Source organism: Panthera uncia, chromosome B1 (genome assembly GCF_023721935.1).
Source record: "Panthera uncia isolate 11264 chromosome B1, Puncia_PCG_1.0, whole genome shotgun sequence".
Classification (NCBI taxonomy): Eukaryota; Metazoa; Chordata; class Mammalia; order Carnivora; family Felidae; genus Panthera; species Panthera uncia.
In genome coordinates this window covers 106,859,673-106,875,672 of record NC_064811.1, presented here as the reverse complement: position 1 = coordinate 106,875,672, position 16,000 = coordinate 106,859,673, and the positions used below count along the sequence as shown (strand labels likewise).

General features: G+C 35.7%; 1 protein-coding gene across 4 annotated transcripts in view; it reads left to right on the top strand.

Annotated features, from left to right (window-relative positions):
• The window catches only part of SCLT1 (sodium channel and clathrin linker 1), a 219,202-nt gene that overhangs the window by 118,175 nt on the left and 85,027 nt on the right, over positions 1-16,000 (top strand). For all 4 annotated transcript variants that reach the window (XR_007457905.1, XM_049631174.1, XM_049631176.1 and 1 more), the window contains exons 12-13: positions 3,753-3,930; positions 7,975-8,073. Coding sequence is in view for 3 of the 4 variants with exons in the window: in XM_049631174.1 (XP_049487131.1) it covers positions 3,753-3,930; positions 7,975-8,073 (277 nt within the window). In the remaining variant the exon portion in view is untranslated. The remainder of the gene's footprint in view (positions 1-3,752; positions 3,931-7,974; positions 8,074-16,000) is intronic.

Genomic DNA, 16,000 nt, shown 5'->3' with positions numbered 1-16,000 from the left:
ACTGTTTCTTCATCTATAAGATAATTGTAATGATATAACCTATCTCCTATCTTTTATGTACTATAACTTTATATCCTATCTCATAAGTTAATGATATAACCTATCTCACAGCATTGTTGAAGATATTGAGGATTATGTTTTCTTTAACATAAAGTACATAGCACAAAGAATGTTATTACAAGTTTTTGCTGTCATCCTTGTTGTTACCATTATTACAAAGATGGAATTGGACCCAATTTTAGCAAGTTGACAGGATTCTTGCAAGATTTGGCTATAGAGCATGTAGAAGCGCTTTTATTAGAGTAAGAATAGTAGTAATACACCTTTTATGTTATAAAATTGTGAAAACCTATATATTTTGAAACTGATTATCTGAATCTGCTTTACTGTAATTCCACTTGACTCCTAACACCAGTCTGACTTTACAGAGCCAAGTGGTTGCTGGGGCTGCTAGACTGTTGAATGCATGTGAATCTTTTGTTTGCAAGGCTTTTTCTGACATGAGTGTTAGTGAGGCCTGGAAGTGAGCGTCAGAGAGACTTGTCTGAGGATTGGAATGCACACAGTCCTAAACAAAGCCTGCTTTTAAGAGATGAAGTTGGCATATGCCTTTCATGAGTTACTTGCTCTGCTTGACCCTGAGGATGCCATGGTAAAGCAAATGGGTCAACTAATAATGCTAGTAAAGTGCCATGTGCCCTATACCTCTTTGGGAGAGGTATGGACTGCTTCATCTTCTACCACCAATGTTTAACTAAAGTGAAATAGAATGGGGGCGCCTGGGTGGCTCAGTTGGTCGGGTGACCAACTTCAGCTCAGGTCATGATCTCGCAGTTTGTGAGTTCGAGCCCTGCGTCGGGCTCTGTGCTGACAGCTCAGACCCTGGAGCCTGCTTCGGATTCTACCTCTCTCTACCCTTCTCCTGCTCACACTCTGTGTCTCTCTGTCTTTCAATAATAAATAAACATTAAAAAAAAATTTTTAAGTGAAATAGAATGAATAATGTCATATATATAAATCATCACATTAAAATATGAGAGGACTGAATTCCATTAAAAGGCAGAGACTTGCAAAGTTTGATTAAAAAGTAAGGCCCAGTAATATGTTATATTAGAAAATACCTAAAACAAAGGATAAATGAATTAGAACAAAGATTTCAAGGAAAGAAAGATGATTTATTTTAAATTTAAAATAAAGGTTTTAGCGGCGCCTGGGTAGCTCAGTAAGTTAAGCATCCAACTCTTGATTTAGGCTCAGGTTATGATCTCACAGTTGTGAAATCGAGCCCCACATTGGGCTCCACACTAGGTGTGGAGCCTGCTTCAGATTCTGTCTCTCTCCCTCTCTCTCTCTGTCATAAATAAATATAAAAAAGTAAAGGTTTTAGTGGAGCATATTATCAACTATAAACAAAAAAGAAAGGAGGAGTGAGTCTTACTATTATACTAGGTATGGTTTCATGGTAAAAAGCAGCAAACAGAACAAAGAGAGACTTTATATAGTGAAAAATAGCACCATATTGAAAAAGATACATTAATAACCTTATGTATAGTAAGTAATAAGATAGCTAAATATGTGATGCAAAAGCTAGGAAATTTGATGAAAGGGTGATTTGATAAAATATAGTTATGATCATTATTTTGGGCCATCTGGATCTTATCTCCCTTCCATGTTTGGGTAATTCCCCAGATTATAGTTCTTTATGAGAGAATCAACTAATCCTGTGGTGAAGTTTTAGGCATATTTCTTGCTACAAAGCTTCAAACTTGATTTTCCAGCTCTCCCAGTAAGTCTGTGAACTTACCAATATCTTTTTTAATAAACCTTTTTTCTGCGTAAATTAGAGTTGGCTTCTACTACTGCAGCTAAGAACCCTGACTAAAATGGTAGTAGACCTTATCTCACTTCATTCAGAATGAAGCAGAGGGGCGCCTAAGTGGCTCAGTCCATTAAATGTTTCACTTTGGCTCAGGTCATGATCTCATGGTCCATGAGTTCGAGCCCCGTATCAGGTTTTATGCTGATGGCTCGGAGCCTGGAATCTGCTTGAGATTCTGTATCTCCCTCTCTCTCTGTCCCTTCCCCACTTGCATTTTCTCTCTCTCTCTCTCTCAAAAATAAATACACATTTTTAAAAAAGTTTAAAAAAATGAATGAAGCAGATATACCAAACAACAGCAACAACAATGTATCAGAACCTATTATAAAGTCATAATCAAATTGATATGATTTGGGTATAGAATAGGCCAATAGATCAAGGAGACATGATAATCCATAAGTAAATCATTATTTTTGCATATTTTAGTATGTTAAAGGGATAATTTTACTTCATCAGTTACTAATGGTATTCATACAACTGGCCATCAATCTGAAAAAAAGTTAAATTGGACTCCTCTCTTACATTCAGAAGTAAACTCCAGATGCATTAAGATTTACTGGTTAAAAATATTAAAGACATAGCAATCTTTTGAGGAAATCTATGAAATTACATTAGCAATGTATTAATGAGGGAGATAGTCTTTATTAAAAAATGAATCCTGGAAGCTGAAAGATAAAGCCAAATTTAGCTATATTAAAGTGAACATTTTTAGTGTAGTGAAAATTTCCTAAATAGTCAGTAGGCAGCAACAACCAAAAAAGTAGATTTGGAAAAATATTTGTAGCATACAGAACAACCTGAGCATTTATATTTTAATATTAAAAGAGTTCATATAAAGGAATAAGCAAATAACCCATCAGAAAAAAAAAATTGGCAGAAGATATGAAGAGGAAGTTCGAAGAGGACAATTCACATAGCTAACAAACTAAAAATGTGCTTAAGCTCTCCAGTATTCAGGGAAATACAAATTAATAGTAAAATGAAGTTCCATCCATCATACCAGGAAAAGAAAGAGCTTTGGGATGTATTGCTTGAGGTGATTTCTGTAAGATATTGAATGAGAAAAGCAAGTGCAGAAAAGGGTGTATATTATGATCTTAATTTTTTTTAATGTTTATTTTGAGAGAGAGAGAGAAAGAGCAGAGAAAGAGGGGGAGAGAGAATCCCAAGCAGGTTCCATGCTGTCAGCACAGAGACCAACTTGTGGCTTGATCTCACAAACTGTGAAATCATGACCTAAAACGAAATCAGTGCTTAACTGACTGAGCCACCCAGGCACCCTATGATCTTAATTTTTATAACACAAAAAAATTATGTTTAAATACCTATGGACCGATGTATATGTACTTTGCATGCTTATCTATGTGTATACACGCATATATATGTGTATACAATTTTATGAACACGGAGAAAAATATTTAAAGGTATACATTAGTAAATTAACATTAAATTGAGTAGAGAGTGGGAAAAGGGAGCCAAGCAAAAAAAGAAAATTTTTAGAAGACAATATAAATAGAAACAACAACTTATTCTTTAAGGATTTGCTTTAAAACATTGTCTTGTGATTATATAATGTAATGTGATACTGTAAAAAGTGTAACATAATTAGAATCAATATCTAGGCTCATTCTCAGCACTACAGCTCATTAGCCATATGGACTTAATCACATGCTTAATCTCTCTGGGTCTGTTGTTCTTTAAGATGGAAATAATGAAACCTACTTTACAAAACTTTTGTGCAGATCAAATGAGAAAATACATATGAAAGTAACCAGAATAGTGTTTGTTCTATACTAGATGCTCACTAAATCTCCTATTTTCCTTCTTCCCTTTAAAGATATTTAACTTTCACAATGTGATTATTGACTTTTAGACTCTGTGTAGCAATGCAAGAAGCCACTCAGTTAAGAGAACAAAAAACACATTTGGAAAAACAGACCAGAGAATTACAAGCAAAGTGCAATGAATTAGAAAATGAAAAATATGAAGCTATTGTAAGAGCCAGAAATAGCATGCAGCTCTTAGAAGAAGCTAACCTTCAAAAAAATCAGGTAAGAAAACTAGTAAACATGTTTACAAATAATATAATACTGTAAGTTCCTCCATGTGACCTAATAATAAGGAAATCAGTAACTACAGAATAAACATATGAAAATAATATTGCTGTGCTCTGCATTGATAGACATACTGTATTCTTCATGGTAAGACTTAACCACAAAATATGATAAAATAGGGATGCCCGGCTGACTCAGTTGGAAGAGCATGAATTTGAACCCCATGTTGGGTGTAGAGATTGCTGAAATGAAATGAAATGAAATGATAAAATTTTTTTAAAAAGATGATAAAATGTCAACCCTTTCTCAAAACTTTTATATCAGACTTTATGTCTCCAATCCTTATGTGAATAATCTTCATCCCCTATAGTCTCATACTTTAAAAAAGCTATTATAGCACTTTACTACAATATACTATATTTTATTCGGTTGAATCAGATCAATCTTACTCATCTTGATTTCCCCTTCATCACCTACATAATTACTCTAATAGAGCAGAAGCTTAATTGACAGGAATTAAATTTAGCTGTAACGATTTATTAACTGGAACCTTCACGCCACTGTTTTTTTTTTTAACCCTCTAACAATTGTGATTCCTGTGTATCACATATCATATTTTTTTGTTTTATCACTTCCATATAAATGGTGTATAGTTTATAGAAGTCACCAGGTGGATGGATTTGGTTTTGATGTTGTTGCCTCCTTTATGTAGAGATCATTAAATCATTACTTCATTTAACCAACATTTATTGAATACCTAACATTTGCATAATACTCTACTGGGAAATATGGGGAGTACACAGGAAATACTTTATTTATATTTCCTCTTAACATGATAGAGGTTTTCCAAGAAGGCTATTAAAACAAAACCAGCGATATAAATCACATATTAAGAAGGTAATAAATAAAAAAGAAATAATATCCTTATTTAAACTGGGAATGCAAAATGCTTGTCATGCCTTTCTGCTAATAATCCCATCTGTGATTTGCATACTGTCTCTTAGGATGGTTGAAAGGCACAACATACACATAATATTCTTGGGAATTGCTCTTAACTCTAAGTTAGCTAGAACAGTTAAGAGCAGGACAGAATTACTTATCTTTCCCCTCTGAAGCCTAGTCATATGAGCATTGTTAACATCCGGTCACTAAAGATGAACATTTTTTGTAAACAACAATGGACAGAGAAGTAGTGACAATACTCATTGCCTATCCCTCAAATCTGCTCACTCAGGTCCGAAGTCAACAGACCCTTAAAGAGACTGGTTATGGCTGCATATTAAGCTCCCTCCTGACTCATTGTTTAATTGTTAGAGGAATCCCACCTTCAGTTTAAGCAACCTTCAGTTGCTTATTCCAAAGCCAGGGGTTCTCTCAACTGATCACACAAACAGACATGAAACACAGTGTGTTATAGTTCTCTTATAATGCTTCTCTATTTCCTCATTGTCTTATTCTCCCACACAAAGTGGTTACATCATAACAGCTGTTACTGCATAATTTACAATAACCAGGATATGGAAGCAATCCAAGTGCCCATCCATGTATGAATGGATAAAGATTTGGTGTTGTGAGAATAGCTAAAATCAACAACTCAGGCAACAACAGATGTTGGTGAGGATGCAGAGAAAGGGGAACACTTTTTTACTGTTGGTGGGAATGCAAATTGGTACAGCTACTCAGGAAAGCAGTATGGAGGTTCCTCAAAAAATTCAAAATAGAACTACCCTACAACCCGGCAATTGCATTATTAAGTATATATCCAAAGGATACAAAAATGCTGATTTGAAGGGACACATGCACCCCAATGTTTATAGCAGTGCTATCAATAATTTATAGCAGTGCTATCAATAATAGCCAAATTATGAAAAGAGTCCAAATGTCCATCAACTGATGAATGGATAAGGAAGAGGTGGTATATATATATACAACGGAGTATTACTTGGCAATCAAAAGGAATGAAATCCATTTGCAATGACATGGATGGAACTAGAGTGTATTATACTAAGTGAAATAAGTCAGTCAAAGACAGATAGGATATGATTTCACTCATGTGGTATTTAAGAAACAAAACAGATGAACATAGGAGAAGGGAAAGAAAAATAAGATTAAAACAGGGAGGCAAATCATAAGAAATTCTTTAATACAGAAAAACAGGGTGCTGGAGGGTTGTTGGGTGGGGGATGGGCTGCATGGGTGATGGGCATTAAGGAGAGCACTTGTTGGGATGAGCACTGAGTGTTATATGAAAGTGATGAATCACTAAATTCTGAAACCACTACTACACTATATGTTAACTAACTTGAATTTAAATTAAAAAAAGAACGGATGGGCTGTATATATATACAATGGAACATTAATCAGCCATAAAAAGAACAAATTCTTACCATTTGTAACAACATGGATGGATCTAGAAGGTATATAATACTAGTGAAATAAGTCAGAGGAAAGACAATACCATATGATTTCACTTATGTGGAATTTAAAAAACAAAATGATCAAAAAAAGAAACAGACTCTTAAATATGGAGAACAAACTGGTGGTTGAGAGAGGGCAGGTGGGTAGGGAGATGGAGCAAATAGGTAAAGGGAATTAAAAGTACACTTAATGGTGAACACTGAGTAATGTATAGAACTGTTGAATCATTCTGTTGTGCACCTGAAGCTAATATAACACCTTATTGTTAATTCTACCTAAAAAAAAAAAAAAAAAAAAACAGCTGTACCTCTTACTAGCTTACCTATTTAAACAGCAGGAAATTTATTAAACAATTGAAAAAAAACAGGTGGGAATGTGTATAGAATCTTTGGAAAATAGTACGGTCAAAACACAGGGCCACTTATTATATGATGATAAAAAAAAAAAAAAAAAGATTCAATCATGCCTAGAATTGGAGCACTTCCAGGCTCAGAAAGATATTTGGTCTAGAGGTATAAATTTGGGAGTTATCAGCATATAAATGATATTTAAAACCATGATACTGAATTAAACTATAAAAGGATAGATGGAAATGAAGGATGAAGGACTTAAGTCTTGGGTAGTCAATTTTGTTTTTTTTATTTCAGTATAGTTAACATACAGTGTGATATTAGTTTCAGGTGTGCAACATAGTGATTCAGCAATTCCAGATATTACCAGTGCTCATCGCAAGTGCACTTCTTAATCCCTGTAGCCTATTTTCACCCATCCCTCCACCCATCTCCCCTCTGATGGATAGTGCAATTTTTAAAGAGGTTTAGAAGAAGAGGAAGAAACAGCAATGCAGACTGAAAAGGAGTGATCAGTGAGTTAGGAGGAAAACCCATACTGTGGTGTTCTAAAAGCTGAATAAAGAAAATAAAACAAAGAAAAGAGAGAAATCAGTTATCTCAAATGCTGCTGGCAGATCAAATAAGATAGTTACTCAGAATTGACTCACAGGTTATTAATATGGAGACAATGGATGGTTGAAAGCCTGATTGGAGTTGGTGTAAGAAAAAGTATTGGAGATGAGCAAGTGCAGAATTTAGAGTTTTACTCCAGAGAGAAGCAGAGAAATGGGAGTGTGACTGACAACAGAACTAGGATTATAAGAATATTTTTTAATTGGGAGATGAAAATGATTGGATAGATAGAAACATCAAGGAATGAGGTGACAAGGGACATAATTTGAATAATATCAAATAATGGAAAGAAGGGGAAGTCCAAGAGATTTTTTTCCAAGACTTTAATACCTAGACTTGATGACTTATTTTGTATAGGGAGTAAAGGAAAAGGAAAATTGAAAAATAACTCTTAAGATTTCTAGGGGTTAGAAGAGTGATGGCCCTGGCCGAAATAAATACCAGAGGAAAATAATAAATTTTTAGGATAAAGTCAGGTGAGAAGGTGAGGGAAAGTAACAGATTAGGCAAGATTCCAAGTGGAGATATCCCAGAAGTTTAGCATAAGATGTTTGCTTTCCACAAAGTGATTATTGGATAGCTTTTTAACCATTTATTATGTTACCTTTAATAATAACGGTGTGATCTATAATGACATCAAGTGATTATTTTTTTGAAGGCTCTACTTGAGGAGAAGCAAAAAGAAGAAGATATAGAGAAAATGAAAGAAACAGTGTCTCGGCTTGTGCAAGATGTTACCCTAAGAACCAGGAAGGAAGTAAGGGGTTTTTAAACTTCAAAATTATTTAAAATTCAAAAGTTTACAGAATTTCACAACTTACAACTAAATATTACCTAAGTTTTTGCCTGATGGACATAACTAATTAACTATCAGCTAATTGCATCAATTGTGCTAAATAAAAATTCAATTCAAATAAAAATTATCTCAGGAAAGCAGTCCCTACCATTTTAGCTAGTATGGGCCTGGGTGGGAGTAGAAGAATTTGGAGGGGGGGGGGGAGGGTTAGGCTAGGAATATAGTGAAGATTAACACACCTGAAGAAGCCTCAGAAAGAAACTTAGAATGCATAAGTTAAGAGGAAAAAACCTGTTGGCTTGCAGTATCTTAGAGCAGCTTAAGACTGGAGAAATCTGGTTTGACCTCTTATTTTACTGGTAAAGAAACTGAAGCTTCCAAGAGATTATTGACTCCCTCAAAGTTACATACTAATTAAAGCCAGAACTTACACCTGTACCTTCTCCTGCTATACTAAGCCCAGCATTATTTTGATCACATAATGCTGGCACTTATACAATTTGTGAATTATGTTGTTATTTTCAAGTCTGTTATCAAGACTAAATCTGATATTTTTGTGTTAAAATAATGAGTTGTTTGTTGGTTTGAATTGTAAGGCTTATGGAAGTTGAAATTGTCTGAGCAATGTAGGTTTACGTTCATATAAAGAGACAAGGAAGATCTATATCTAGTTGCCTTTTCTCTGGTATGGATATGGATCAGTTCATAAGTGGGGTGGTAAAGTTTGAAAGTATAACATGAATTGTGGAGGAAGAAAACACAAAAAACCATTTTAAAAATGAAAAAAAAAAACATTTTTAAAACCAAAATACTTAGGTTGCTTAGGGTTCCACCTCTATGAAGTAACAGAACTAGATGTAAATACAAGTCTGTTGATTCTTGAGCTCTACCCTCAATCACTGTGAATAATTGTTTCCCATTAATTGTGTATTTTTTTATTTTTAGAAACTTTCAAACCCATAAAAAGGTTAAACGTTGTTCAGTGAACACTTATTTACCCTTTAGCAAGATAATTCTTAATGTCTTGCCACACACACTCCATCTGTCTTTATATACATATGCACTCTTTTTGCCAGCCATTTGGACATGCACCGCAGACATCATGACACTTCACTCCTAAATATCTTGGCATTTTTTCTCCCTGAGAAAGGACGTTTTACTACACAATCATACTGCTATTACCATACCTTAAAAAAAAATCAGTATTATTTTTAATCTATACTCATATTTTCCTAAAATATCCTTTACAGCTTTTTTTGGTTTTGGGTTTTTTTGTTTTGTTTTTTAAAGTTTATTTATTTATTATGAGAGCAAGAGAATGCAAACAGGGAAGGGGCAGAGAGAGAAGGGGAGAGAGAGCCCCAAGCAGGCCCCACGCTGTATGTGGAGCCCAATGCGGGCTATGGCTTTTTGTTTTTTTTAAATTCAGGATCCAACCCAAATTTATATATCATTGCATTTGACTACTATGTCTCTGTAATCTCCCTCAATGTAACCCAGTCCTCTGTCTTCCTCTGTGTATGACAAAGAATCCTTTGTAGAATCCAGAATATTCCACATATGGATTCTTGTAATCATTTCTTTTTGATTCGATTCAGGTCATTTCTGGCAGAGTGATAATGTTATCTTCCACTTCATCACGTCAGGAAGCTATAATGTCAGGTTGTGCATTAGTTGAAGCTAAGCTTGACAACATGGTTATGGTGGTAAGACCAGAACTCTCCATTTGTAAACTTTATAAATAACTGGGGGAGATACTTGAAGACTGTACAGTTATGCTCTCTACCAAAAGTTATCATCCAGTGGTCTTAGCATCCATTAATAATCTTTGCCTGAAGTAAATGTTATAAGAAGTGATTACAAATGATTATATCATTTTTATACATTTATTAGCTGTCAGTTTTCGGTAGACTTTTCTCCTTTTTTAATATCGCTGTGGTTCATTGGTCTTCTTTAGTTTTTTGTTACAACCTACTACCATCGGGTTTTTTTTATTCTCATAATGTCTCTGCAGCTTTTTTGCATAAATGATATTCCTCTCTCATCTTGTACTTTCCCTACCTCAGACAGGGAGTCAGCCACTTTTCCAGCATGCTTTGGTTATAATTTTTTTATTTGATATTTTTGTCAGAGACACGAATTAGCAAAACTATTGTTTTTTCATTTTTACTATAATATTTACATTAAAATGATTTCCTGTGTATCCATAAAGTCTGTCTATGAAAATAGTTAACAAAAAGGAATGAAAACTAATACTCCTTTCCTTTAAAATGAGCTCCTATAGGGTAGTTGGGTGCACTGTATATTCCTCCACTGGATAAAATAAAGGTGTTAACTCTTTTCTTACCTGTATTTTCTGTGGGCATTATTATTTCTCTCCTAGATAGACTGAAGTAGACTTGTTTTAAAAAGTCTCATCAGTTAAAGAAAGCTAATGTACTTGCTTTTCTCCCAAGCAACTAAGTGGTAGAATTTTCATTCCTATAGAGTCTCTGTATAAGGTTTCTTGCTGCAAAAGTATTTTTTAGAAATCTGTTACTTTATCACAGGCTGAAATTAGGTGATTTCCTAAGATAAAATCTCTATTTGAGGCAGAATCCAAACTAAAACCCGGTTTGTTGATTTTTTTTTATTACTAATTTTCATACCTTTCTGTAGAAATCCTTGTCCTATTCTTGGGGTTAAGAATATTATATCTTTGGCTGTAGTTTGAATTATTTTTTTAATATGAAATTTATTGTCAAATTGGTTTCCATACAACACCCAGTGCCCATCCCAACAGGTGCTCTCCTCTATACCCATCATGCACTCTCCCCTCTCTCCCACCCCCAATCAACCCTCAGTTTGTTCTCAGTTTTTAAGAGTCTCTTATGTTTTGGCTCCCTCCCTCTCTAACCTCTTTTTTTTTTTTTTTCCTTCCCATCCCCATTGTCTTCTGTTAAGTTTCTCAGGATCCACATAAGAGTGAAACCATATGGTATCTGTCTTTCTCTCTATGAATTATTTCACTTAGCATCACACTCTCCAGTTCCATCCATGTTGCTACAAAAAGCGATATTTCATTCTTTCTCATTGCCACGTAGTATTCCATTGTGTATATAAACCACAATTTCTTTATCCATTCATCAGTTGATGGACATTTAGGCTCTTTCCATAATTTGGCTATTGTTGAAAGTGCTGCTATAAACATTGGGGTACAAGTGCCCCATGCATCAGCACTCCTGTATCCCTTGGGTAAATTCCTAGCAGTGCTATTGCTGGGTCATAGGGTAGATCTATTTTTAATTTATTGAAGAACCTCTACACTGTTTTCCAGAGTGACTGCACCAGTTTGCATTCCCACCAACAGTGCAAGAGGGTTCCTGTTTCTCCACATCCTCACCAGCATCTATACTCTCCTGCTGATTTGTTCATTTTAGCCACTGTGACTGGCGTTAGGTGATATCTGAGTGTGGTTTTGATTTGTATTTCCCTGATGAGGAGCGACGTTGAGCATCTTCTCATGTGCCTGTTGGCCATCTGGATGTCTTCTTTAGAGAGGTGTCTATTCATGTTTTCTACCCATTTCTTCACTGGATTATTTGTTTTTAGGGTGTGGAGTTTGGTGAGCTCTTTATAGATTTTGGATACTAGCCCTTTGTCTCACATGTCATTTGCAAATATCTTTTCCCATTCTGTTGGTTGCCTTGTAGTTTTGTTGATTGTTTCCTTTGCAGTGCAGAAGCTTTTTATCTTCATAAGGTCCCAGTAGTTCATTTTTGCTTTTAATTCCTTGCCTTTGGGGATGTGTCAAGTAAGAAATTGGCTGCAGCTGAGGTCAGAGAGGCCTTTTCCTGCTTTCTCCTCTAGGGTTTTGATGGTTTCATGTCTCACATTCAGGTCCTGTATCCATTTTGAGTTTATGTTTGTGAATGGTGTAAGAAAGTGGTCTAGTTTCATCCTTCTGCATGTTGCTGTCCAGTTCTCCCAGCACCATTTGTTAAAGAGACTGTCTTTTTTCCATTGGATATTCTTTCCTTCTTTGTCAAAGATTAGTTGGCCATACTTTTGTGGGTCTAATTCTGGGGTTTCTATTCTATTCCATTGTCTATGTGTCTGTTTTTGTGCCAATACCATGCTGTCTTGATGATTACAGCTTTGTGATAGAGGCTAAAGTCTCGGATTGTGATGCCTCCTGCTTTGGTCTTCTTCTTCAAAATTACTTTGGCTGTTTGGGGTCTTTTGTGGTTCCGTACAAATTTTAGGATTGCTTGTTCTAGCTTCGAGAAGAATGCTGGTGCAATTTTGATTGGGATTGCATTGAATGTGTAGATAGCTTTGGGTAGTATTGACATTTTAACAATATTTATTCTTCCAATCCATGAGCACAGAATGTTTTTCCATTTCTTTATATCTTCTTCAGTTTCCTTCATAAGCTTTCTACAGTTAATAGCATACAGATCTTTTACATCATTGGTTAGGTTTATTCCTATGTATTTTATGCTTCTTGGTGCAATTGTGGATGGGATCAGTTTCTTTATTTGTCTTTCTGTTGCTTCATTATTAGTGTACAAGAATGCAACTGATTTCTGTACATTGATTTTGTATCCTGCGACTTTGCTGAATTCATGTATCAGTTCTAGCAGACTTTCGGTGGAGTCTATCAGATTTTCCATGTATACTATCATGTCATCTGCAAAAAGTGAAAGCTTGACTTCATCTTTGCCAATTTTGATGCCTTTGATTTCCTTTTGTTGTCTGATTGCTGATGCTAGCACTTCCAATACAGTGTTAAACAACAGCGATGAGAGTGGACATCCCTGTCATGTTCCTGATCTCAGGGCAAAAGTTCTCAGTTTTTCCCCATTGAGGATGATATTAGCTGTGGCTTTTCATAAATGGCTTTTATGATGTTTAAGTATGTTCCTTCTATCCCGACTTTCTCGAGGGTTTTTAGTAAGAAAGGATGCTGAATTTTGTCAAATGCTTTTTCTGCATCAATTGACAGGATCATATGGTTCTTTTCTTTTATTAATGTGATGTATCACATTGATTGATTTGTGAATGTTGAACCAGCCCTGCAGCCCAGGAATGAATCCCACTTGATCATGGTGTATAATTCTTTTTATATGCTGTTGAATTCGATTTGCTACTATCTTATTGAGAATTTTTGCATCCATATTCATCAGGGATATTGGCCTATAGTTCTCTTTTTTTTCTGGGTCTCTGTCTGGTTTAGGAATCAAAGTAATGCTGGCTTCATAGAATGAGTCTGGAAGTTTTCCTTACCTTTCTATTTTTTGGAATAGCTTGAGAAGGATAGTTATTATTTCTGCTTTAAATGTCTGGTAGAACTCCCCTGGGAAGCCATCTGGTCCTGGACTCTTATTTGTGGGGAGATTTTTGATAACTGATTCAATTTCTTTGCTGGTTATGGGTCTGTTCAAGTTTTCTATTTCTTCCTGTTTGAGTTTTGGAAGTGTGTGGGTACTTAGGACTTTGTCCATTTCTTCCAGGTTGTCCAGTTTGTTGGCATATAATTTTTCATAGTATTCCTTGATAGTTGCTTGTATTTCTGAGGGATTGGTTGTAATAATTCCATTTTCATTCATGATTGTATCTATTTCGGTCATCTCCCTTTTCTTTCTGAGAAGCGTGGCTGAGGTTTATCGATTTTGTTTATTTTTTCAAAACGCCAACTCTTGGTTTCATTGATCTGTTCTACAGGTTTTTTAGATTCTATATTGTTTATTTCTGCTCTGATCTTTATTATTTCTCTTTTTCTGCTGGGTTTGGGGTGCCTTTGCTGTTCTGCTTCTATTTCCTTTAGGTGTGCTGTTAAGTTTTGTATTTGGGATTTTTCTTCTTTCTTGAGATAGGCCTGGATTGCAATGTATTTTCCTCTCAGGACTGCCTTCGCTGCATCCCAAAACGTTTGGATTGTTGTATTTTCATTTTCATTTGTTTCCATATATTTTTAAATTTCTTCTCTAATTGCCTGGTTGACCCATTCATTCTTTAGTAGGGTGTTCTTTAACCTCCATGCTTTTGGAGGTTTTCCAGACTTTTTCCTGTGGTTGATTTCAAGCTTCATAGCATTGTGGTCTGAAAGTATGCATGGTATGATCTCAATTCTTGGATACTTATGAAGGGCTGTTTTGTGATCCAGTATGTGATCTATCTTGGAGAAGGTTCCATGTGCACTCAAGAAGAAAGTATATTCTGTTGCTTTGGGATACAGAGTTCTAAATATATCTGTCAAGTCCTTCTGATCCAATGTATCATTCAGGGCCCTTGTTTCTTTATTGATCCTGTGTCTAGATGATCTATCCATTGTTGTAATTGGAGTATTAAAGTCCCCTGCAATTATCACATTCTTATCAATAAGGTTGCTTATGTTTGTGAGTAATTGTTTTATATATTTGGGAGCTCCCATATTTGGCACATAGACATTTATAATTGTTAGCTCTTCCTGATGGATAGACCTGTAATTATTATATAATGCCCTTCTTCATCTCTTGTTACAGCCTTTAATTTAAAGTCTAGTTTGTCTGATATAAGTATGGCTACTCCAGCTTTCTTTTGACTTCCAGTGGCATGATAAATAGTTCTCCATCCCCTCACTCTCAATCTGAAGGTGTCCTCAGGTCTAAAATGAGTCTCTCATAGACAGCAAGTAGATGGGTCTTGTTTTTTATCCATTCTGATACCCTATGTCTTTTGGTTGGCGCATTTAGTCCATTTATATTCAGTGTTATAGAAAGATATGGGTTTAGAGTCATTGTGATGTCTGTAAGTTTCATGCTTGTAGTGATGTCTCTGGTACTTTGTGGTCCTTGCAACATTTCACTCACAGAGTCCCCCTTTGGATCTCCTGTAGGGTTGGTTTAGTGGTGATGAATTCCTTCAGTTTTTGTTTGTTTGGGAAGACCTTTATCTCTCCTTCTATTCTAAATGACAGACTTGCTGGATAAAGAATTCTCAGCTGCATATTTTTTCTGTTCATCACATTGAAGATTTCCTGCCATTCCTTTCTGGCCTGCCAAGTTTCAGTAGATAGATCCATCACTAGTCTTATCAGTCTCCCTTTATATGTTAGAACGTGTTTATCCCTAGCTGCTTTCAGAATTTTCTCTTTATCCTTGTATTTTGCCAGTTTGACTGTGATATGTCATGCAGAAGATCGATTCAAGTTATGTCTGAAGGGAGTTCTCTGTGCCTCTTGGATTTCAATGCCTTTTTCCTTCCCCAGATCAGGGGAGTTCTCATCTATGATTTTTTCAAGTACATCTTCAGCCCCTTTCTCTCTCTCTTCCTCTTCTGGAATTCCTATTATATGGATATTGTTCCGTTTCATTGCATCACTTCATTCTCTAATTCTCCCCTCATACTCCTGGATTTTTTTTATCTCTTTTTCTCAGCTTCCTCTTTTTCCATAATTTTATCTTCTAATTCACCTATTCTCTCCTCTGCCTCTTCAATCCAAGGTGTGGTCGCCTCCATTTTATTTTGCACCTCATTTATAGCATTTTTTAGCTCCTCCTGACTCTTTCTTAGTCCCTTGATCTCTGTAGCAATAGATTCTCTGCTGTCCTCTATACTTTTTTCAAGTCCAGTGATTAATTTTATGACTATTATTTTAAATTCATGTTCCGTTATATTGCTTAAATCATTTTTGATCAATTTGTTAGCTGTTGCTACTCCTGGAGTTTCTTTTGAGGAGAATTCTTCCGTTTCGTCATTTGAATAGTCCCTGGAGTGGCGGGGAACTGCAGGGCACTTCCCCTGTGCTGTCTGGAGTAACTTGTGTTGGTGGGTGGGGCCTCAGTCAGTCCCGATGTCTTCCCCCCCCCCACCCCCCCGCTGGGGCCACAGTCAGACTGGTGTGTACCTTATCTTCCCCTCTCCC